Source organism: Diabrotica virgifera, chromosome 1 (genome assembly GCF_917563875.1).
Source record: "Diabrotica virgifera virgifera chromosome 1, PGI_DIABVI_V3a".
NCBI classification, from domain to species: domain Eukaryota; kingdom Metazoa; phylum Arthropoda; class Insecta; order Coleoptera; family Chrysomelidae; genus Diabrotica; species Diabrotica virgifera.
In genome coordinates, this window is record NC_065443.1 from 215,722,042 (window position 1) to 215,748,046 (window position 26,005).

Consider the following 26,005-nt stretch of genomic DNA (forward strand, 5'->3'; position numbering starts at 1 on the left):
AAAGGATTAAATTTCTATAATTAATTTTTTTTCTTAGTTTACAACATAATAATTAAAATACGTTTTAATACTTCACTGTGTTTTCTTTTTCGTTTATAAGAAAATCTTCTAATATTAATAAATTCTTTATCAGAAATTGATACTAAGATGGCCAGCCTCCAAGCGAACGGCATCCGAAGAAAATGCCGTCAAACGCATCATGACGTCATAGCTGTTAACGGCATTATAGTGCACGACCGTTTGACGGCAGTTTAAGTACAGCGATTATTAAATTACGCTGAGTCTTATTTTTTACTCACATATGATTAAAAAAAATGAAAATAATTGAATTCTGGGAGTGACGGAAGGTAGCTTTTAATTTATTTATCCCGTGCATAAGTGGAAAGTTCAATGCGCCACTGTCGACGCATGTCCCACTAAATACGTTTTCTTTTAGGTTCTACTATTTAAGTTATAGGCTCTTATCGTGCCTAAAATGCTTAGCAAATTTCACCTACACCGGTCCTAGTCTATAGTAGCTGAGTTCGTTTCAACAAATATTTATTATTTTTAGGGGCGCGAGTGAGGAGAATGGCTTTCGCCAACTTCAGCTGCCAAGTGGACGAAGTAAAACATTCCGAAGTGGACTTACTCTGCTTAACAAATATGGGCGATTGTCTAGTACTAAGCATTCCAGATCTCAAGAGGCAGCTAAACGCAGCAGCTATTAAAAGGGAAGATATAAAGTAAGTGATAGTAGATCTACATTATTAGTTAATATATAACCAATATGGTCTTACTTTTTATTTTGTGTATTTTATGAAAAACTGTATTTCTCTTTTTTTTTATATATTTTTCCGTAAGGTACGTCATCTTCAAAAATCCGAAAAACTGTTTTTGGGAATTTTTCCCGTTTTATAGACTTCAAAATATATCAGATCAAGATTTTTTTATGGGTTATAAATAATTTAAAGTAACTGAGTTCTTTAGAATCGGAAAATATAGATCCACCTTCAATCGTATGGTGGGGGTCTTTTTCAAGAGCCACAACCTTTCTCTTGATATATAAGTAAGAATGCTGCGATGCTACGGCTTCTCTCTCCTTTTTGTCCCTTGAACGAAGATATGTGCAGAAAATTGGAAGCGTTTGAGATGTGGCTATATCGGAGAATTCTTAAAATCCATTGAACTGATCGGGTTACAAATGATTTCCTCAGAAGAATGAAGAAGACACGAGATGTGCTGACCACCATCAAATCTAAAAAGTTAGAATACTTTGGACACATGCGAAATGAATCCAGATGTGGCCTCCTACAAGAGAAAATGTTTGGAAAGCGAGGTCCAGGAAGGAGAAGAACATCCTGGTTAAAGAACCCAAGAACCTGGTTCACCACATCTGTGCAGCTTTTCCGCGCTGCTGCAGATAAAATAAAGATTACCATGAAGATCGCCAACATTCGTCACGGATAGGCACATCAAGAAGAAGAAGAAGAAGAAGAAGAAGAAGAAGAAGAAGAGTTCTTAAAGACAATCAAAAATGGGAGAAACACGTTAATACTCCCAAAAAACGGCTGCGTTTGAGGGAGATTTAAACGTGTTCCTCCCATTTTTGAATGTCCTAAAGGACCTAGTTACTTCAACTTATATTATAACCTATAAAAAACCTTGATCTGGGCCCTGATTCTACTTCAAATTTCGACTCAAAACAAGTCGCAATCAATATGGCGACGTTGAAATGCGACTGTGCGAACCTTGTGGATTTTAGTTGAACTAACGAAATGTCATAAAATAGCGACTTATCGAAATTAATAGCGACTCCAAAAAAGTGGTTGATATTATAATTTCGAGTCGAAATTATTAATTATTGTGACACGGACATGAATGAATGGCCGAAAGCGAGGTTAGGTTTAGTTTAGGAGATGTGTTTTGTTTGTTTCTTGCAAGGAAAACTAAAGAAAAAGGTATTAATATGGCTGGGTTTTATGGACATTTGCTGGTTTTAGAGGAATTAGATAGAATAGTATTAAATTAGAAATATAATAATTGAGAATGCTCACAACGTGAATTAGCAACTCAATGAAAGATGTAAGGTAATAATCTGAGAAAATTAGTATAAAACAAGGAAAATTATGTATCAGCTATTTTATTAATATAGCTATGCTAATTTGTAATAATGCAAAGTCCGCAGAAAGTGTGCTATTTGGTTTATAAACAAATTAGCGCTCCGAAATCTTTTTTTCTATTATTGCTCTGTAACTAAGAAGATTTTAACGTTAAACCAAAAACACTCACATAAAAATTCACTGTAATTTAATTCGGCACATAGATATTTTTTTTTTTTCGATTTCATTCGGCGGAAATTTTCCTCGGAAAATTCGAGTTTTCCAAACAAAATCTTTAATTTTCAACTAAAATTTTAGGGAAGTAATTATTTATCAATAATTAAATAACTTGGTGACATAAATCTTTTTTCTTATGAGTGTCTTGAAGATATGAAAATTTGTAGTACAAAGAGAACCGGAATAAAAAGGTAACGGTTCAAAGATTGAAATCCTGTTGTTTATAACTCTGTCGCAAATTAGGAGTGCTAATTTGTTTATAAATAAAATAACACACTTTCTGCGGACTTGTCATACCCCATATTACTAATATGTATATGCAATCTTAAGATTCGATTTTAGCAATCAAATAGCTGGTAAATAACTTTTCCAATGCCAATAGCAATAAATTGCATAGCCAATAAATCCAATAAACATGAGGACCAACCCAAATTCTGAGCAGTGTCAAAATGCTAACGTTAATATCCCCAGTTGGAACTAATATCGAAATGAATAAGAATCGCTATAAATTGTGACTGTCATGGCGGACTTGAAATTAAAGTGCGACATCAAAATGAATTAGAATCAGGCCCCTGATCCTTTTTGAAGTCTATAAAATGGGCAAAACCCCATAAAAAACTCCCAAAATCAGGTTTTTGGATTTTTGAAGGTCGCTCGCCTTACGGAATAAATCTAATCAAGTATATTCAAATGGGAAATAAGTCACAATTTTACCTAAAAATGATTTTATTAACGTTTCGACGCCCAAGTCGGGTGTCGTTGTCAAAATACAAAACAATACTAAATAAATAAAAATGTTGCTTAGTAAAAAATTCTTCTAATAATTTATTTAACCTGACTCATTTATATCGGCAATTCAGGCACGTATTATACATTTTAAAGTAGACGACTTTAAAATGATATTGCCAATATTGATGAGTTGCGTTCCTGGGACGACTTTACTAAAATATAGTTCATTCGATTACATGAAATTACATTCGAAACGTTAATAAAATCATTTTTAGGTAAAATTGTGACTTATTTCCCATTTGAATATACTTGATTATAAAAATGCCACAAGAAAATAGCTTCAGAACAACATTAGGAATAAATCTAAAAAAATAAAAATGTAATTTTTGATAAAATACACAAAATAAAAATTAGACATGCAGCCATCTCCAAATAAAGCTTTTTTCCAAAAAAATATATTTTTTAAGTTATGTACACTCACGCGTTTATAAAAATAGACATGTTTTGTAAAAGCCTAAATTATGCGTGTGAGTTTTTTGAAATTGTTAAATTGATTGCATTTCACCTAAAAGAAATAAAAACGAAAAAATGAAAAAAAAAATGAAAATCTGTGAGTCTGTGCACTTTGCCTTTAACCCTTAACTTGGCGCGCCTATAACCGCTGTAAGAAAAATGTTTTTGCTTACTGGATGTCATTTTTAGAGGGCTCCATTATCAGAGTCAATTACAGTTTTTTTTCTATTTTAAATTTTTTGACATTTTATTGACATTGTATCCCATAAGATACACTACTAGGCGTCCCGTACATTACAATGTACCTCGCAAGACACATTGCCAGGAACACTATAAAACAAGTACTGATGCCCAATAGATACATTGCCAGATTATTAAAAAAATACCTCCGTATCTAGAAAGATACATTGCCAAGATGTATATTTGTAGTTTGGACCAATATATTGGGTCATTGAATTAAAACAAAATTATCAAAATTCCACAAAATATATTGAAAACAATAAACAAATATACAATAAATTGTTCCGCTAAAAGTCTTTAGAATTTTCAAGACTTTTAGCGAAACATTTGTAGATTTGTTTAATGTTGTCATTTTATTTTGTTGAATTTTGTGTTACTTCAATTATGAATAGACGGCTTTTTGTGTAGGGGTTTCAACCATACAATAGTATTGAATCAATTAATATATAATCATGTACATTTATAAATTATAAATAAACTACAATGATGATCAAACATTTATTTTTAAAACTTAAATTCAAAACTTCAAATAAAACTTGGAACACTCAAAAAATAAAAGTAGAAAGTAATTATAAGTATAAAAAATACTTATTTTACTATATATTATTAAAAATAGTTATTATGAAAATCATAAAAACAATTACGGGATTCCGTCAAACATAATCTCGCCCTACATTTTGTACAACTCATTGCTGTTTGTCCTTTGCAACAGTTTCGGCATCGTCCTTTGGTTGTAAAAGTTGAAAAGTGTCCGAAAAGATCTTTTTTGACATCTTCTCCAGGTATATTCTACGAATATATGACGTGACTACGAATCTTCTTTTTCGGTGTCATCGATAATGTCATCACGCCCAGATGGATGACGTCACTAGTATTATGTCAAAAAATCGTAATTTAAAAATAAAAATCGATCTGTTTCGGGCATTTCTATGTTTATTTAGATAATATCTAATGAATTTATGCGTTACTTTATAGACGCACTGTATATACCTAATATGTAAAAAATAGAATTCGATAATATGAAAACATACTGTAACATTTTTTTATACTAATACTTTCAAGAAATAAGAAATATTGACGGGACATACATAAATAATTCATACATACAAGCTAGGACATACATACAAGCTTTTGGAGTAGATAAGAACATACGATAAATCATTACAAACATAATATACCAAATGTTTTTATCACTTTTCTGTTAATCCTCTAATGGGTAAAGTAGCTAATAAGAAACAGTTAGTATTTGTCCATATACCGGGTGATGTATCCAAAAAGATACTCATTCAATTTTCATCAGTATCTGCCAATGTATATTCAAGGATACTATCTAAATTGCCGCTAACCTGGCAATGTATTTTCAGAGATACTACTTTTCAAAGTGATCCTATCTGTTTGTTTATAAACGAATCCTGAATATTATTTTATACGATTGATTGTTGGAGGCCTAATTATCTAGAATTATAGTTTACCAATTCATATAATAACTTAAAACATTTAAAAAATGAATTTACTTTCCAAATGACACAAACTAACACCTTTTTTGGAAGCCATTTTTAGCACGGTTACATAAAACGCTCTCTCATTGGTGGAAATCTCTGTGTATGACATTCAAATTAATTTATTGGTTAGGCGAATACTTTATGGAGAGGGTACGTTTAAAATCTCGCGGCAACTTTACGTATATATAGAGAAATTAATTTTAATAAACAACGTATCCTGGAGTACACACCGCCAAGTTAAGGGTTAACGGGGGTACCCTTAACTTGTTTGATAATATTTTAGTGAGTAACTTGCACACAATATTAAGATGGGTTTTTGGCGATAAATCTATTACCTTTTTTCTAGAAAATTTAAATTGTAAGGTCAACTATTCCAACTACATAATTTCATTAATCAACTTCGTTTATTTTTCAGTGGTGTTTCGTCTCTGGTGTTCACCAAGGATGCTCAGGCCTTGTACCTCCATTCCTCGTCAGAGCTTCAGAGGCTGTCTTTGGCGACTTCCAGCGTAACAATGGCTCGGTGTTACTTGCCTCTACCGGCGGGAGCAAGGGATGACGGCGAACAAGTCGAGGTGGAAGTAGAAAATGAGGTATTGGAATTATCAGAGGCCCCTTTAGTCAACGGGAATGCTGAAAGTAAAGAGGGCAGTGTGGCAGACAAAGTAAGCAAGTTTTTGTAACGATATTTATTAAAATATATACACAAATACTCGTACTAGAAATAATCGAAGTAGGGCGTTAAATCTGGAATTATACCGCCCATAAAATTAAAACCTTGTCATAACTTACTTATCCTCTTCGTTCCCACTGGAACATAGGGCATCCACTGCCACTTTCTTTCCGATTCCATTTTGGCCGATTTTGTGCTCATTCTCTGACTTCTTTCCAGGTTAGGCCGACGTTTTTTACTTCTTTAATAATTGTTTTCTTCCATGTATTTATCTTGTTTCCGTTTTCCTGGAGGTTGGAATTCCCATGTTTATGCTTATTTTGCTATTTATCTCTTGTTTCCGTTTTCCTGGAGGTTGGAATTCCAATGTTTATGCTTATTTTGCTATGTCTGTCCGGTTTCCTCAGAGTATAGTCCAACCATTTCCATCTTCTCTTTCTTATTTCTTTATGTATTGTGACAAAATTTGTATTGCCAATGTAACAAAAAAAAGACTTCTGTTGGAGTAAAAGTAAAGAGAATGATAAACTTCAACAAAGTAGAAAAAGAAAAAAAATTGTAGCTAAAGGAACAAAAAATGAAGGGGGGCTTCTCCGTTGAAGCCGATGTAAGAAAATACTACTTTTACAGTAGTATTATGTAGGGGGAAATGAAAGATGAAGAAAGTGAGATTAACTGATAATAGAAGTATAAATAGACATATGCAAACTGAATGGAGTTGGCTAGCAAGAGATGCAAGAAAACGACAACTTGACACTCAAGGATGGATACGGCCAATTTGCATGCCTGTCAAAGACGGTAGCTCAAAGTAGATAGTGATGATGACTAAGAATGGATATATTAAGATAAGAATAACGTACTGAACATGAATAAAGATGATTAATAGCTAATGATGAACAAATTGAATAAAAACAAACAAATCATGGGCGCCAGGAAATGATCTCCGATAACTTTCCCAGGTATCATACACTGCTGTAAAGTATATTAAATCAATAAGTAAATGTAAATATAAAGGAATAAGAAGTAATAATGTACATGAAGATATAAATAAATAATAAATGAAGATAAGCAAATGAACACCAAAATATCTGGGAAACAAACAATTAATTTTACAACCTAAATTTACATAATGAAATGAAATCGACCAAATTAACAACAAAATACAATAAATAATACTTTTGGCAGATACGCCGAGCTCAACGTACATTACCGTATAGTTATACATAGTTTTTGAACTTACTAAACTTATATGTATATTAAAAAAACCAAATAAATTAAATCTAAATCTTAAACAAAGTAATTAGTAAACATAGTGCATCAACCAAATGTCTGAGATATAAAACACAATAGTTACTCAAAGTCACAAAACTGATTGTTGCCAAACAAACCCAAACGACTCATAAAGAGGTTGCTGCTGCATCCCCGAAAATGAGCACCAGAATGGTGCTAACCTGTCCTTCCCGTAGGTCCAGGTGTAAAGACTAAAATGGAGCTGGAACGCTCCAAAAGTTTGAGTTTGTGATCCGGTTGGGCCAAAATATTATTAGAATTTTTCTTAAGCATTTATTGATGAAGGATTGAATCTTTCCAGTGTTTGTTTTGTTATTCTCCAAGTTTGTGATCCGTATAATAGTACTGCTTTTACATTGATTTTTACTTTTTGGTGTCCAGTTTTATCTCATTAGATCTCCATATATTATTTGGATATAACATATTATGCTGTCTGTATTTTAACAATTCGTGTTTGAATATCCTCCTCCGCTCCTCCTGTCGTGTTCAGTATGCTTCCTAGATAACTGACTCTCTCCACTGATTTCAGCTCTTGGTTTAGAGTGCGAGTAACCGAGAGCGATAAGACTACCACAGACCGTTAAAGTGCTATTGTAATATAATACTTCAATTAACTATGGGAGCCTAACGTCTATGCTTCGCCTAGCTTAATCTCTCAGGTGTAGATTCTTCTTATCTTAATCAAAAGCATTAACACTGAAAATTCAGATTGGAACAAATAAAGCAAAAAATTAACTAATCATATTTATTATCATAAAAATATAATAAAGTGATGATATTTAATAAGCAAATTCTGCCTAAAGCTTTACAAAATAAGTGATACTTATGACAATATTGTATGTACTGTTGGCTTCGTGAAGTTGGATTGCTTGTTGGATGTAAATGGTGTAGTTGTTGGCTTCAGACCATGGCTTAGAAGTTAACTATGCTAGCGTCTTGATATGACAATCTTGTTCTTATAGCAGGTGCTTGTTCGTGGATGTTTGTAAAAGATTAGTAAGTTTTGGAAAATATTTTACTGCATACCTAGGAATTGAAAGCGTGGCTTTGGAGAGAAGTTATACCTGTTAACCTGAAATAAAATGAAATTAAAAAATATCTTACCAAAAGAGTAGATTGGTAAATATAAAATAGATTTATCAGGCTAAGACTTGAAATTTATTTGCACAATAATTTCCCACTTTGCCATGTTAAGAAAGAGACTGGCTGAAAGAATTATTGGAACGAGGGATTGTCACTGAATTGAAGTGTGATACAGAAGCATAGAAAATTTAAAGAAAAAATACTAAAACCAAAGTAAAAGGTTAAGAAAGTAATAAATTAATAAAGAAATTGGAATAAAATAATTTCAATGTAAACAAGGATGTGACCTTTATACCGCTACAACTTATTTCATTTAATCATTACAAGTGAATAATATTATTAGAAAATCGGAATCTTTTCGTATCTTTTCAATAGGAAACTTCAAATATAGGTACTGGTCAAACGCGTGCATATTAGTGCAGTTAACAATATTTCTTCTTAGAGGCTCACCTTTCACATGTATGTGTATATTTATAGTGTATAGGTAGACTGTTGTTTTTGTTAAATAGTAATTTCTAATGTTTCAGTCTGAGGATGCACGAACAAACGGCGACGAAACATTGCACAACGTGACGGTGTCGAGCAGCGTCGGTGATATAACCATCGATAGCGTGAAGGATCATCTCGGTTCAGGTGAGGATTTAGCCAGAAAGCTTAACAATGTAACCGTTACGAAAACTGTGACGACAATCGTTACCAATAGTAGCATTCAAGAAGGTGTTGCCACGTCGAATAGTACTACTACAACCGTGACGACGGGTCAAGAGGCTAGTGAGTGTTGCTTTTTGTTTTTGTTTTCCCCCTTTGGTCATTTTTTGCTAGTTGGATTTCTTCTAATGAATTAACAATCTTAGGGTTTCATTAATAGAAATAATATTTTACAACGTTTACTGGAGCTCATTTTGTATCTTATATCGTATTTTAAATTTGCACAGAGAGAGATTGCAGATCCAGTACCGTAAAACAAAAATTATTTGACTTTCTTCTACAATCCTTGTGAAAAATATTAAAATATTTTAATAAAAATTGCCCTTTGGATTCCTTTCTCTAATAAAGATTGGAGATGACTTTGTGAATTACTTTTATTCCTATTTCCATAATGACATATGGAAATGCTGGATTTACCCAGCTAAAAATCTTCAACACAAATTAGCCTAATAAAATAAAAAGTCAAAATGTAAATTCGTAAAGGTTGAAACAAATTTTATATCAAAGTTTAGGTGGGTACAAAAGATATTTTCGAGAAAGCATCCAAATCATACAAGGGGATCATTGTTTGAATAATTAAAAAGGGGTCATTTTTGCAAAAAAATTACTTTTTTAACTGCTGAGGTAATTCACTTATTATCCAAGGTCTACGGGATTTTTTCTGCAAAGTTGAATGGTAAATTTTTCATATAAGACTTACTAAATTAAATTTGACCCCATATTTATTTAAATAATTGTATATAAAACTTTAAAAACAAATTTTCAAAAAATTATATTTAGCGTTTTGAATAAGCACTATAAAATGTCTTATTTTACAGACAAAGTTGCGCTATGTTACCAGTATTAAGCAAAAAAAATTGGTCGAAAAATATTTAATATTTTTTGAGATATTGAATTTGTTTATTAAATGTTACTATATTTTCAATTGCAAAAACGCGGTTGTTGCCAAAGAAATATTCACCCGCATAAGATCTCATTATTTTTATGTATATTTTCGATAAATGTATTGATAAATTCAAATTTCAGTTACACTCCCCTAAAATGGCATTTGAAAATTATTCAAATTTGTTTATAATTTGTTTTTTTAATAACGTTGCGGCGATTAAGTATTTTGAAATGCCGTTTCGATAATTGGGTTCCTGGGAATTTTTTACTAATTAACAAATTTTTTTTGTCGTTTTTTCTTCTTCTTTTTTTTTCTTGCAGTTATATTACTACGGTCCCTTTTAGGGTTAAATTTCATTAAGAATGTCGAATCTCTGAGTTGTAGATTCTAGACCTAAAAATATTAAGATTTAACTAAAATCTCTTAAATAAAATGTGGCTACTTACTGAGTTACAGGGTGTTTTATTTAAAAATTTAAAAATGATTGTTACCAAGTACTTTAAAACTATTTGGCGTATCCTTATCATACTTGGCAGAAAGTGTGGGTATTATACACCCTATACATTGTGAGTAATAAACGTTTCTAGCTAGTGCCAGAGGCGTACGACAGGGGATAGTGAATGATTGACCCTTCCCAAATTCTACGCCACTGAGTGAATTACTATTTTAGCGAAATTTTTCGATTCTCCAACACTTTTTATTTATATAACTTTATTGGTATCGATAAAGTCATCAGTTTGCGAGAGATATTGGAAGTTTAAAATGAATGAATGAATGAATCACAATAACTATGCCGTTTCATTTTGAACGTCCAATATCTCGAAAACTAATGACTTAATCGTTACCAGTAAGGAGCATATTATTTACATAGAAAGTATTGGAGACTCGAAAAATTTCGCTAAAATAGTAATTCCCTCAGTGGCGTAGAATTTGGGAAGGGTCAACGATTAACTATCCCCTGTCGTACGCCTCTGGTAGTAGATAGAAACTTTTATTTATCACAATTTAGTAGACTGTATAGTACCCACACTTTCTGCTAAGTATGATAAGTATACGTCAAATAGTTTGAAAGTATTTGGTAAAAATAATTTTTAAATTTTTAAATAAAACACCCTGTAACTCAGTAAGTAGCCACATTTTATTTAAGTGATTTTAGACCAATCTTAATATTTTTAGGTCTAGAATCTACAACTTAGAGATTCGACATTATTAATGAAACTTAACCCTAAAAGGGCCCGTAGTAATATAACTCCAAGAAAAAAAAAAGAGGAAAAAACACAAAAAAAATGTGTTAATTAGTGAACAATTCCCAGGAACCCAATTATCGAAACGGCATTTCAAAATATTTAATCCCCGCAACGTTATTAAAAAAGCAAATTATAAATAAATTTGAATAATTTTCAAATGCCATTTTAGGGGGAAGTTTAATTGAAATGTGAATTTATCAATACATTTATCGAAAATATACATAAAAATAAAAATAATAAGATTTAATACAGGTGAATATTTCTTTGGCAATAACCGCGTTTTTGCAATTGAAAATAGAGTAACATTTAATAAACAAATTCAATATCTCAAAAAATATTAAATATTTTTGGACCAATTGTTTTTTTATTAATACTGATAACATAGCGCAACTTCTCCTGTAAAATAAGATATTTTATAGTGCTTATTTAAAACGCTAAAAATATTTTTTTGCAAATGGGTTTTTAAAGTTTTATGTATAATTATTTAAATAAATAGGGGGTCAAATTTAATTTAGTAGTTTTATGTGAAAGATTTACCCTTCAACTTTGCAGAAAACAATCCTATTGACCTTCATTAGTAATTGAATGACTTCGGCAGTTAAAAAAGTATTTTTGTTGCAAAAATGACCCATTTTTAATTATTTAAACAATGATCCCTTTGTATGATTTGGATACTTTTTTGAAAATATCTTTAGTACCCACCTAAGCTTTGATATAAAATTTGTTTCAATAACCTGTACGAATTTACAGTTTGATTTACATGTAGTGTAACTTTATTTTACTAGACTAAATCTAAAACTGCATGTACTACTAAATGATATTAAAGATGATATTGGGACCCATTTGCGACAATGTTATATGGAGAATACGGTTCAACCACGAGTTATACCAATACTACAAAGAACCCTCTATAGCAAATTATGCAAAAATACAAAGAGTGCGCTGGACAGGTAATCTTTTAAGAATGGATAATGACAGAACACCTCGTAGAACGCCTAGCGGAACTATGGTGAGACTTCGGCTCGTAGGATGACCAAGAATCAGGTGGATAGACGAAGTGAGAACCGATGCTAAGAGATATTGAAGGTGGACAACAGCCAGGAACAGAGATACTTGGAGGCGGATGCTGGGGGAGGCCAGGGTCTGACTTGGGCTGTAGCGCCATAGGAGAGAGAGATCAATACCCATTATACATAAATTACCAAGTATACGAAGTTTTTATCAATAAAGCGTTACAAGAAATTCTTCATATTTTGGCCTAATCAAATCTCGAATGAAAAATGATGCAAACTAACCAAGAAAATGTCAATAAATCAAATAAGGCAAAGAAAATGGAGATGTCTGGTCTACTTATGCCATAGACCCCAGATGGCATTGGCAGAATTCCAAAGTTTTGCCAACCTAAAAAACTTGGAAAAGGACAGTACTGGACGAAGGGAAAGAAATGGCAAAAACCTGGAAAAACATCATATTTTTCATTTATATGAATTTGTTTTACTCTTGATTTGACATATTATTCTTAATAATGTATGGGCCATTCCACGAACATACGCCTGTTTTGGATTACTTCGACAACGAATATTTTATTGTGCAACATAAGAAGTACGAAAGTAAATGTCCAATAAACAACAATGTAATTTGCAATTTACTTTCGTTCTTCTTATTTTGCACAGTAAAATATTCGTTGTCGAAGTAATCCAAAACAGGCGTATGTTCGTGGAATAGGGTATATAGTTGTCTCATTTCATGAAAAAAATTAAATACATTTAAATTAAAAATATGTCAGTCAAATTTCAGATTTATTGAAAAAACATTTGAAAACCTGGTGCTTCATGGGCATCTGATAGATAATACGGACCAAATTAGCTAACCAATAAGCTCGACTTATTGTATTATTGATACTTAGGTAAAGTCTGGCGGATAAAAAAGCAAGGAAAATGTTACAGGATCACATTAAAACTATCACCAGGTTCAGCTAATCGCTATTCTCTTCTTCAAGCTACTTTGTATACAAAAAATGAATAATTAAAATATGGGAGAAAGATGATATTATTATGTATTAAATAAACTATAATTTGAGCACCAGTAACAACTAATCACTGACAACAAAAATGTTTTTTTATGTTATTTGGTATAAGATTGTTAAAGCATTTGAATCATTTTTCAATAATCATCACAATCATTGTGTTTTATCACGTAGTTTATTTTCTGTTGCATCTACTTAAGGACAATTTGCTTATATTCGGTACAGTAATATACAGTATGGTGCAAATTAACGGAATAAATTCGTTATTTCGTAAACCGGCGACTTTAAGGAAACATCCCAAAACAGGTCGATTTTTATTATTAAATTATAATATTTTAACATATTATGGCATACTAGTGACGTCATCCATCTGGGCGTGATGACGTAATCGATTATTTTTTAAATGGGAATAGGGGTCGTGTGATAGCTCATTTGAAAGGTTATTCAATTCTCTATTCAGCAGTATAAACATTTACATAATAATTTATACAGGGTTTCCAAAAAAAAATTTTAAATTAAATTATTTGACAGAAAAAAGAAGAATTAATGTAATTTAATTAATTCAAAATACATTATGCTGCTGTCAGAAATCGGAAAAAATGTTTATTTCACAGATAAGTATTGCTTTTCAATTAAATTTACTGTTCAAGCAAGCTTCTGCAAGCAACCTGCCTCTTGGAAATCTGAACATTTAATTTAAGCAAAAATCAATGTTTATCTGTGAAATAAACATCTTTTTACGATTTGTGGCAGCAGTAAAATATGTTTTGATTGAAATAAATTAAATTAATTCTTCTATTTTTTTGGCAAATAATTTAATTAAAAAATTTTTTTTGGGTACCCTGTATAAATAATTGTGTAAATGTTTATACTACTGAATAGAGAATTAAATGACCTTTTAAATGAGCTATCACACGACCCCTATTTCCATTTAACCCTCGTAAGGCGGTGCTTAGATTCCTACGTAAACAACGGTGCGGGGTGCATTTGCACCCCATCTGTATATCCATTTTTTTATATGTGAACGTTGGGGAAATTACTTTGAAAGATAATTAGGACTTAATTATTATAATACGAAACATAATTTTACAAAAAAAGTACTCATTTCTTCTAAAAGAAAAATTATTATCGTCGCAAGACAAACACATGACATTTTTCACAGAATGAGCAACACAAAGTTTTTACGCACAATAAAGTTATGCCGGGACTTTCGGTCTTTTTTCTCTGACATATGTAACACCGACCTTGTCCTGTAGCTCTGTTAGCTCCAGGTGGAACATTAGAAACGTCCAATTCAGGATACGAAATTTTCATCATTTGCACCCAAAAGTCATTTTTTCAAAAAAGCACGTAAACGCAAACAGTTTTAAATGCTGTAATGGGTGGAATACGTTTAGAATTGAATTTAATACGAATAAAGAATGGACAAAAATAAAAAAAAAATATTAAAAAGATAGGTGAGAAAAACGAGTTCCGAGCTCCAGGTGGAACATCAGAAACGTCCAATTCAGGATATGAAATTTTTATCATTTGCACCCAAAAGTCATTTTTTCAAAAAAGCACGTAAACGCAAAGAGTTTTAAATGCTGTAATGGGTGGAATACGTTTAGAATTGAATTTAATACGAATAAACAAATGGACAAAAATAAAAAAAAAAATTAATAAAAAAGAAGGTGAGAAAAACGAGGTCCGAGCTCCAGGTGGAACATCAGAAACGTCCAATTCAGGATACGAAATTTTTATAATTTACACCCAAAAGTCATTCTTTCAAAAAAGCACGTAAACGCAAAGAGTTTTAAATGCTGTAATGGGTGGAATACGTTTAGAATTGAATTTAATACGAATAAAAAAATGGACAAAAATCAAAAAAATGTATTAAAAAAGATAGGTGAGAAAAACGAGGTCTGGGGTGCAGCTACACCCCACACCGCTTTACGAGGGTTCAAAAAATCATCGATTACGTCATCACGCCCAGACGAATAACGTCAATAGTATGCCATATATGCCAAAATATCGTAATTTAAAAATAAAAATCGACCTGTTTCGGGATTTTTCCTCAAAGTAGCCGGTTTACGAAATAACGAATTTATTCCTTTCATTTGCACCATACTGTACATGTTATAAAGTGCGCGTCTAAAGTACGACACCTCCTAAACTATTTTCTGAACTTAACTTAGGTAACTGCACTCAAACGTTATATTGTACAATGTTTTTAGCATGTCTTAGTAACGTACTCATTTAAAATGGCGAACGTGCACCACTGTTTTAAAGTTATTTTAAATGAGATCATAATATGGCAAGTAATACCTCTATTAGAAGCTGTTGTATTACTCAGTAGTTTCTAGATTTTGACGTTTCAATTTTCAATGAATCAGTGTAAAGCATATGTGTGAACTACTCTTGATAATTTGATAGTATTCTACTTTTATGGAAAATGCTAGTTCAGATTTATTTTTTTCAGTTTCCTGTATTCTGATAAAATTCAGATTTCTTCGATTAGCTCTACAATCCGGCTTGGCTCTTAAATGACTGCAGAATATTCTGGCATCTCAAACGGTCGTTAATGATGGGTAACCAATTGTTTTTAAATCTGACAATATGTTATCGCTCCACCGCATTCGTGGGGTCTAAGGACCTTCTTCAGATTATCTTGGCAATGCAGTTATTAGGAAGCCTTTTGAAGTGGCCAGTCCATCAGGCGTTGAGATTTAATTTCTTGGATGATGTTGCTAGCATCATAAATATGCTCGACCCCGGTATTTGTTTTTTTATTTCTTTGTTTATTGACATAATCTGTCAAAAATATGACATAGATTTTTTTCTTAGATGACAATATGAAATTTGTACATCATTCGAAAGTTCTTGCATCACTTAATATGTTTCTAGTTGTTTTATACTAATCTATCACGCAACGTCAAAATGCAGACGTCCTTCTATATTCCATGGCGATAATATAAAAAAGTGTGAGTTCTCCATAATAATTTGGCAGTCTTTTGCTTTTACGGAAAATACTCATTTCCCATTGCTAAAACAGATCGATCTGTTTTTAAAGTTCTTCACATTATGAATTTAATTATCATAATTTAATTATCATAATATTGAATATTTATTGACATCTGCCAGTAATATAATGCCATCGACAATTTTCTTAAGTAACCATATATGACGTTATACACCATTCCAAAGCTCTTGTATCACTCAGTATGTTGTTTTAGAAAAGCTATAAAATATTTCTTTCCATATGATCCTATGTAAAATAATATTACAATATTGGTCTCATCCTCGATTGCATTACCTTCAAGAAAAAATTAAGAGTTCATCTTAATTAGGTACAAGGATTAGTGACTACAGGATATGAAGAAACCGGTACACTGAGAGAGTATTGGACGAATTGTTTTGAGACAGAGAGGTTACAATCGGAAGCAGGCACATTGCCACAGTAAACACATATAAGGTTTGTTCGTAGTACGATCCAATCGATCAGCAACCGTTGCCAACCATCAGACGCATGCGCAGTTAACAGTTAGCGCTGCGCAGTTAACAGTTCGAGTTCGTAGACTACGAACGCGCTTGCGTCTGACGGTTGGCAACGGTTGCTGATCGTTCTACGAACAAACCTAATATATCCGTCACTGACAATAAGGAGGTACAATAAAAAAACAGAAACAACCACAGGTTGTTACATCGCTTTACTATGTCAGTGTCCAAATATTAGGAGTGTGTAGAGATACAAATATGTATACATGAAGATGACATTGAAGCGGTTGGAAAGTTTACATACCTGGGAGTAGAAGTAGATGTCGACGGATCAGAAGATGGAGAAATACGGAAGATAATAACGTAGGCAAACAGTGCTTATTTTGCCCTCTCCCATATATTTCGGTCTAAAAGTCTCCACCGAAATACAAAGATGAGAATCTATAAAACCTTAATTCGACCAATAGCATGCTATGGCAGTGAAGCATGGCTCCTGACAAGAAACATACAAAAACAAACGCGACACATTCGAAAGGAAAATACTGAGGCGAATACTAGGACCTGTGAGGGAAATGGGAATCTTCCGAAGTCGATATAACAACGAGCTTTATCAACTTTATAAGGAAACGCCCCTGTCAGACTTCATTAGAATACAAAGATTGCACTGGGCCGGACATGTGATAAAAATGGGAGAGGATAGGCTACCAAAAAGAGCAACCGGTTGGAAAGCCAAGAAAGTGCTGGGAAGACACAGTAAACAGCGACGCACAAGCCCTTTTATGAGTCCGTGTATGGAGAAGAGCAGCCACAGACAAACAAGGGTGGAGGCAAAAATAAAGGAGGCCAAGACTCAATTTGGGCTGTAGTGCCGTTGAAGAAGAAGAGATACAAATACATACTTGTATTTTTCATAACATTGTTTGATTACTTACGGTACAAGAGCATGACAGTATATAATATCTTAGCCCATTCGCTGCCGATCGAAGAGGATGGAAGTTGGCTAGGAGCCAGTTTGTTGAACGGCACCTAACTGCAGTAACCGTATCACTCGCTAGCGCGTGAACGGCACCTGACTGAGTAACCACATCACGCGCGGCACGTGATCGGCAGCGAATGGGTTAAGAAAAGTTGTAACTTTGCACTTCTTACAAAGTGTCCAATGTCCAATGTTATTTCATGGGATACTTTTTGTCATATTTTATGATAGAACATGATGGAATCGAAGAAAAACAGATACGCTTAGATGAAGGTGCAGATCAAGTGATAAAATTAAAAGGCAATGAAATAATGACAGATGACATAGAATATATACAGGTGAAATATTCATGTTGGCGCTATATCCGTCCGGTACAAAAGGGATGTGGCCATAACATAGGATAGAACAATTTGGCGGGTTCAAAAATGATAAATAAAATAGCAAACTATTCAAAAAGGGTATAAAAGGTTTAGCAACCTCAACTTACTAGCATTATAGACTATACTACTACTATATAAACATGCAACAAAATATCGTTATCTTGTAGCATATAACATAGTGTTAACGTGAAATACATTAATACAGTCTCATTCTATTCATGAAATATTATTCAGTACCGTAAAAACATGTGATTGTGATGAACCTGTGTTTTGTCAACGCTTTACATGTGTTTTTTGTTGCTTGTAGTTATAGAAAATCTGGAGGACGGAACACCGGCAAATTTAGAGGTTAGCTATTCAGATCTTCCATCGATCTACAGTACTAATTTTCTGTAGTTACTTTTATCTACTAAACATATTTTATATCTAACACTGTATAAACGTTTTCGTTGAGTATGTTGGTGTAGGGTTTAAAAAAAATAACATGTGTATGTAGCAAGTCTGGTCGGGGTCTTGTAGAGGAAGAACCGGTGTACATTGTAGGTTTGATTTATTAATGAAGGTTTTGTAAACTGAAGTGTTCATGTTTTAAGATCACCACCCACAGGAAATATTATTTTTACGAGCCAAAAATTTGAATTCTATGATGTTACATCATAAAAGTAGACGGTAATATTGTAAAATAAATTTAAGTTCATCAAGTTATCTCCTGGTATATCTTTTAAAATAGATTTGATTAGTTTTTTCCATCATTTACATTTGACTGTTTTTTTTAATCCAGTGTTTCAACGTATTGTTAACGTTCACGGTCTCATGTGTTTCAATATTTAATTTCCACCTCTGTAACTCAATTTTAATAGTTATTTAGGTATTAAGAGCGAAAAGTGATACATTATTGCTTGAGAGTAAGAGTTACCGCTCGACGCGTAGCGGAGAGCGGTAATTACTCGAAAGCAATAAATGTCACTTTGCGCTTGTAATACATACAACATTTTTTCTACAATCACTTAATAAAATTAAACTATTTGTATATCATGAACTTTATTATAACTATTGTTATCTGTGTTATAAAATTAGTTAGGTGAGTTAACTAACTGACCAACAACGATTATAATTCACTCAATTACAGGACAATAGGAAAACATTTTACTTGAACATAACATATATAACTGACATTATATTTTCTAATTTCTTGACATTACAATAACTAGACTTCTATACTGTCATTACATAGAGTACGTACAACTATAGAGCAACATCTACTTTTAACGTTGTATATTGTAACACTCTCCCTCAACGTGAAAAGTAGATAAGCCAAACAATTTTGGTTTCTTTCTAACACGCGTAGGGTAACGCCTAAATTCTTCAACACTATCACTATTTCTTTCTTCTCTATTCACTTCTTGATTTTCACTCGCCCTTTCTCCCCTTTCCATATTCTCAGATTGCACAATTTCATTCATACCAGTTTTCACTTCGTCAAAGTTCTCATGTACACTAAAACATTCCGACTGATTCTGGTTCACTGATTCGGCTTTAACTTCAAAAATTCGCAAATTGCATGTAACCTCAGGATTAAAACGTACGTCGTGGCTCGATACGATTCTTCTTTCAGATGGAATCCATATTCTAAAACCATCCCTGTCATTCACGTAACCAACTAAATAACCATGTATCGCCTTGTCATCAAATTTACTGCGTAAATACTTGTTTACGTGAACATAACATTCAGTGCCAAATATTCTTAAATGTTTCAAACTCCCAACTGGCTTTCCATACCACAATTCATAGGGACTTTTATTCTCAATAGATGATTTTCCTGTGCGATTCAGAAGATACACTGCAGTATTACATGCTTCTGCCCACAATTCTTTGGACAACTTGCATGGGTTTAACATGGAACGAGCACACTCTACAATGGTACGGTTTTCCCTTTCAGCAACACCATTCTGCTGAGGTGTATAGGGTGGAGTGATACAATGCTCTATACCTCTACTCGCAAGAAGTTCAGATACCTTTCTATTGTCAAACTCTCTCCCTCCATCACATCTCAGTTGCTTTACTACATGGCCATTTGTGTTTGCTTCATTTAAAAAATTTTTCTAAGAAGGTACATACCTCACTTTTGTGTTTCATAAAGAAAACTTTCCGAAACTTACTAAATTCATCTTTAAAACTTACGTAATAACGTGCTCTTCCCAGGGATTCTATAGACATGGGTCCATTCACATCTGCATGGATCTGCTCACCAGTGACTTGTGGCCGATTGATCCTAGTTTTAAATGGCAATCTATGCATTTTTCCAATTGCACATGCATCGCAAAAGCTTTCTTTGCACCCATCAATGTCTATATTCATTTTCTTCAAGACTTTCTTTACGTGTTGCTTATGCTGATGACCAAATCTTTCATGATACAGTTGTAACATATCTGTTGACTCTATTAAATTTGCTTGAATGGGATTGGTCGGTTTCATAACACGTATATCAAGTGCATACAGGCCATTACTGAAGTACCCAGTCATTACAGATTCAAGAGTATTTTTATCATGTAGATTTACACCTTTTTCGTCAAGTACTGTAACGAACCCTCTTTGTGCAGCAGCTTTCACAGAAAACAAATGAGCGCTTTCTTTAGGAACATAAAAAACATTCTTCAATTCAGCATCTTTCCATTTATTATTCAGACGCGTTTGAATTTTCACCGTTCCTTGTCCATGGGCTAACATACATACATCCTTCTTACCAAGTGATATTTTTTCGGGTTCAGCAAATTCTGTATAAGATGAGAAATATTGCTTATCTGTAGTGATATGATTTGTGGCTCCACTGTCACAATACCATTTCCCAGCTTCAACACAATTGTTAGATGAGGCACTTAAACAACAGACAAAAAAACAGCATCATTACTTTTATTCTCGCCTAAATTCTCAGCAGATTTTTTCAATGGACACTCTCTCGCCCAATGGCCTAATTTCTTGCATCTGTGACAAGAAAATTTTTCTTTTGCACGATGTACATTTTTCTTTGACTTTGTAGTAGTTGTACTTTGGCTCTGTTTGTATTTTTCTGTCGGGCTAGTGCGTGCAACAAACGCAAAAGATTCTGTGCTACTTTGGTCACGTAATTCAATGGCACACAATTTCTCAATCAATAAATTCAAAGTTTGATTCTTTGATGGTATCGTGTCCCACAAATCTTTGAAATTATCAAAGTCCTTACCCAAAGTTGATAAGACCCGACCATTTAACATTCTTTCGGATAAAACATTTTCGTCATGCTTCAGCAATTCATCATTCAAATCTACAAAAAGTTTCTGCAACTTCGCAACATGTGTGCTAATATCTTCTTTTTCATCACGTTGGACTCTAAAAAAGGCTTCAATTAACATGTTTAACCGTTGCGTACTGCTACGTTCAAATCACGCACGTAATTTGTCCCATATTTCACTAGCGTGAGTACATGTCAACACGAGTTCGGCAACAGTTTTTCCTAGCGAACCTGCTAGCAAACTTGCCGCTTTTGCATCGTCTTCTAACCATTGTTGATGCTTCTCTACTTCGAATGAAGTTAAATTTTCAGCAACCTCGGGACACTTACACGTACCGTTCACAATGTCTTCAAGTGCACACGCTCGTAATAACATCGAAACGTGCCATTTCCATTTTGCCCAGTCTTCAGGACCCTCAAGTTTATCGACTTGAATTTTATAATCGTTATTGCTGGTCGCCATATTTTTTCATCTGTTCACAGTTCACGTGAATGGACATCCTAAGTCTTGACGTCACAAAATTGGGAGGAGCTTATATTTGGCTCCAAACAATTTTGTTTATAATGTTAAACACTCATAAGGAATTTTTAATTTATTGTTTACGTGGTTTGTGTGACAAAATAAGACTTTTCATTTAGGTATTTAGTTAAAGAAACGTACCAATTAAGAGATTTGTATTCGTTTTGGCCCAGGTGAGTTAATTTAATGCAATGATTAGAACGTAAACAGTGTTGAGGTTATGTTTATTTTCAATCACTAAGGAATAAAAACCACCTGAGCAAAAACGAATAAAAATCTCTTAATTAACATGTTTCTTTAAAGAAATACTTAAATAAAGTCTTATTTTGCCACACAAAGCACATAAATGAAAAATTCCTTATGACCATTTAACGTCACAATCAAAATTGTTTGGAGCCAATATAAGCTCCTCCCAATTTTGTGACATTTGTGACGTCAGACTTAGGCTGTCCATTGGGCCCGTAACCTGCTATAAAATGAGTTAGGTGAGCTAACTAGCTAACTAAATGACCATCAACGATTATAAATTTATTCTTAATTACAGGACAATAGGAAACTTGACTGACATTATATTTTCTAATTTCTTGACATTACAATAACTAGACTTCTATACTGTCATTACATAGAGTATGTACAACTATAGAGCAACATCTACTTTTAACGTTGTATATTGTAACAATCTGTCATCATGATGTCATAACATTAACTTTTATATCTTTCAGTTTGAATGTTCAATGTGTTTGTATTGTATGGTTGTACGGTTTTTGGTAGAGTTAGTTACTCTGATCCCCCTGTACTTGTAGAATTTATTTTATTATCTTGTTTTAAAAATAAAGTTTAATTATATTCGAATAAAAAGTATTGCGCCAGTTTGGAGGGGACCTCACAAGCAACTCCCACCTCCCACTGACGCAACAAGTTGGCAGTGATATCTATCAAGTCTGTCATCTGACTTTAAAATATTGTTTTCAGATACGTGGGTGGTCCGATAAGTACTTATCCTCTCCGCTCAAGAGCGCCACTATCGCAAAAAATATCTATTATTGTATAATACATTCTGTTGACGGCCTGTGTCAAAATCTCAGAGGAATCAAATAAGTGGTTTGTTTTGCACAACGTGTGGAAGTGAGCGTGTTTGAGTATTTTGGAAAAATACAAAAAGAGCAATATTGGTCGGTGATTTGAATCTTGTTTGTGAAAGGGAAATCGCGCAATGAAATCAAAGAGCGCTTAAATGGCCGTATACGGTGACTCTTCTTCTTCGATGGCGAACATAAAAAATTGGTTTAACGAGTTGTAACAGGGTAGCGCGTCAGTTTTTAAGATAATATGGTCAAGTGCCTCGAAAACGGCTACCACGAAAGATGAAAAAAATCCACGACCTCGTATGCGTAATACAGTAATGAGCGCGCTAATAACCGGCAAAATAGCGCAAAATATGGAAAACATAATACATTGCGAAACAAAAAGAGATAAAACTAGTGGAGGTGGAAATGATCGTTATAAACGTATAAATTAACATTACATTACATAGTTTCCCACCTTTAGACGTCTGTGACAGGAGTATTTTATAAAATTCTGTGACAGTTGTCATACTCCTCTGATACGTCTAAAGGTGGGAAACTATGTAATGTAATGTTGATTTATACGTATAACGATCATTTTCATCTCCACTAGTTTCATATCTTTTTGTTTTGGAATGTATTATGTTTTCCATCTTTTGCGCTATTTTGCCGGTTATTAGCGCGCTCATCACTGTATATCTGAGACAGTCTTCTTCTTCACGTGCCATATCAGAATTACCGACGTTGGCGATCACCATTGCAAAGTCTTCTCGATCTTCTGCAATACGGAATAATTGTCCTGCATTTGAAATCTGAGTCCATTCACGAATGTTTTTTAACCAAGAAACATGTTTTCTTCCTACACCTCTACGGCCCTCTATTTTGCCTTTAAGGATCAGTTGTAATATTTTATATCCACTTCCCCTCACTATATGTCCCAGATAAGACATTTTTCGATGTTTAACAGTCTTTAGCAGTTCTCTATCTTTGTTGACCCTCCTTAGTACTTCTTCATTAGTTTTTCTTGCTGTCCAGGGTATCTTCAGCATCCGTCTATGAATCCACATTTCCAATGCTTCATTTCTGTTCATGATCGATATTTTTAGCGTCCACACTTCTGCACTATACAAAAGTACGGACCAAACAGCACTTAACCATTCTTTGTCTTAGTTCTAAACTAAGATGATTATTGCAAAGAAATGACTTCATTTTCATATAAGTAGTTTTAGTCATTGCTATTCTACGTTTTATTTCTATGTCTGGATTTAGTTGGTCCGTTATCACAGTTCCCACATCTGGGACAGTAGGCATCTCAAAAGATCGCGTGGGTCATATTCTGCGTGAAATTTTGGACATGAGAAAACGGCCGGAATGCCGGCGCATGGGTACCGCATGATGGGTGCTCACTCAGGACAACAAGCGCAACCATGAGACCAATTCAGAGCAGAGTTTGAGACTGTTTACGCGTAATGCGAAGGAGTTTATATATTATTCCATAACCGTTGATGAAACATGGATGCACTGGTACACACCACAGACCAAGAAAAGCGAAATAGTTGACATCACCCCGCAAACATCTTTCGAAGAAGGCGAACACTGTCCTATCGGCCGCAAAGGTGATGGCCACCGTTTGCCGGGTTTACAACGTGTGATTTATATCAACTTTCTGGAAAAGGAGAAAACGATCACAGGGCTTTACTATGCCGAATTATTGGGCCGATTCGACGTCGAATTGCAGAAAAACAGACCCAATTGGCGAAGAAAAAAGTTTTTCCACCATGACAACGCACAGGCTTACACCTCCACCGTCGGCATGGCGAAATTGGTCGAATTTGGCTACGAACTACTGTCCCATCCACCGTATTCTCCAGATTTGGCCCTGTGCGACTTCTTTTTGTTTACACACTTGAAAAAGTCACTCCCTGAGCAGAGATTTAAGTCGAATGAGGAGTTCATCGTCGCCACGGAAGCCTACTATGCAGACCTCGAGAAAACGTATTTTTCAGACGGGTTAAAGAAGTTGAGGCATCGCTGCGTCAAATGTGTCAAGCTGAAAGGAGACTTTGTTCAAAAATAAATCACCGCTTTTCCCCAATGTTCGTTTTTCTGTTGTAGACTAAGTACTTATCGGAGCGCTCTAGTATGTTCTTCCTGAATGTAGAAAAAGAGAAAACTTTGTAATATTGATTATATAAGTACACAACAGAGACTCTTCACCAAGTGAGTAACGTTACATTTAAAAAATTTTATATTGTGGCTTAATGATAAAAAAGATATACATTAGTCATAAAGACTATTGCTGATTTTTAATAACATTGGCGCTCTTGTATTGTCCCAATTTTAATTTTTTTTCCTTTTATGCATTACCTATAGTAACCCAAACATTCGTTTTAACCCACAACCCGGTTTAAGACTCGGTTTAAAATAATGGTTTAGTACTTTCAACACCTTGCATATTCTGTTCATGCACAGCTGATACTTGTAGATTGAAAACTTGATTTATCACTTCAGTTTACAGACTTACCATTATTTTCTTGGTTAGGATATTCCTAACTTTTTAAATATATATAATATTATACTACGGTATGTCAACAATCAATATAGATAACACTTGATATTGTTTTTTGTGTAGACTTTAGCATTACTTATAAAGTGAGCATGTAAAGCTTGGAATAAATTCATTTTTTCATGAATGGGCGAATTTGGAAATAAATCCCGAAACAGGTCGAATTATATTTTTAAATTATTATTATTTGACATATCATACTAGTGATGTCATCCATCTGGGCGTGATGACGTAATCGATGATTTTTTTAAACGAGAATAAGGGACGTGTAGTACTAGCTCATTTGAAAAGTTATTCAATTCTCTATATAGTAATATAAACATTAACAATTATTTATACAGGGTGCCCAAAAAACATTTTTGTAATTAAATTAATTGACACAAACAGAAGAATGTATGTAATTTATTTAATTCAAAATACATTTTACTGCTGTCAGAAAACAGAAAAAATGTTTATTTCACAAATAAACATTGCTTTTTGCTTAAATTAAATGTTCACACTGCCAAGAGGCAGGTGGTTGGCAGCACTAATATTTAATT

At 33.5% G+C, this 26,005-nt stretch overlaps 1 protein-coding gene across 3 annotated transcripts in view; it reads left to right on the forward strand.

The window, feature by feature from the left end:
• LOC114326415 (lethal(2) giant larvae protein) overlaps positions 1-26,005 on the forward strand; it is a 223,022-nt gene that overhangs the window by 184,769 nt on the left and 12,248 nt on the right. The window contains exons 14-17 of one of the 3 annotated variants that reach the window (XM_028274780.2): positions 554-725; positions 5,718-5,967; positions 8,876-9,119; positions 18,356-18,396. In XM_028274780.2, coding sequence (XP_028130581.1) covers positions 554-725; positions 5,718-5,967; positions 8,876-9,119; positions 18,356-18,396 — 707 coding nt within the window. The remainder of the gene's footprint in view (positions 1-553; positions 726-5,717; positions 5,968-8,875; positions 9,120-18,355; positions 18,397-26,005) is intronic. The other 2 variants (XM_050647172.1, XM_050647176.1) reach the window with 2 other exon arrangements.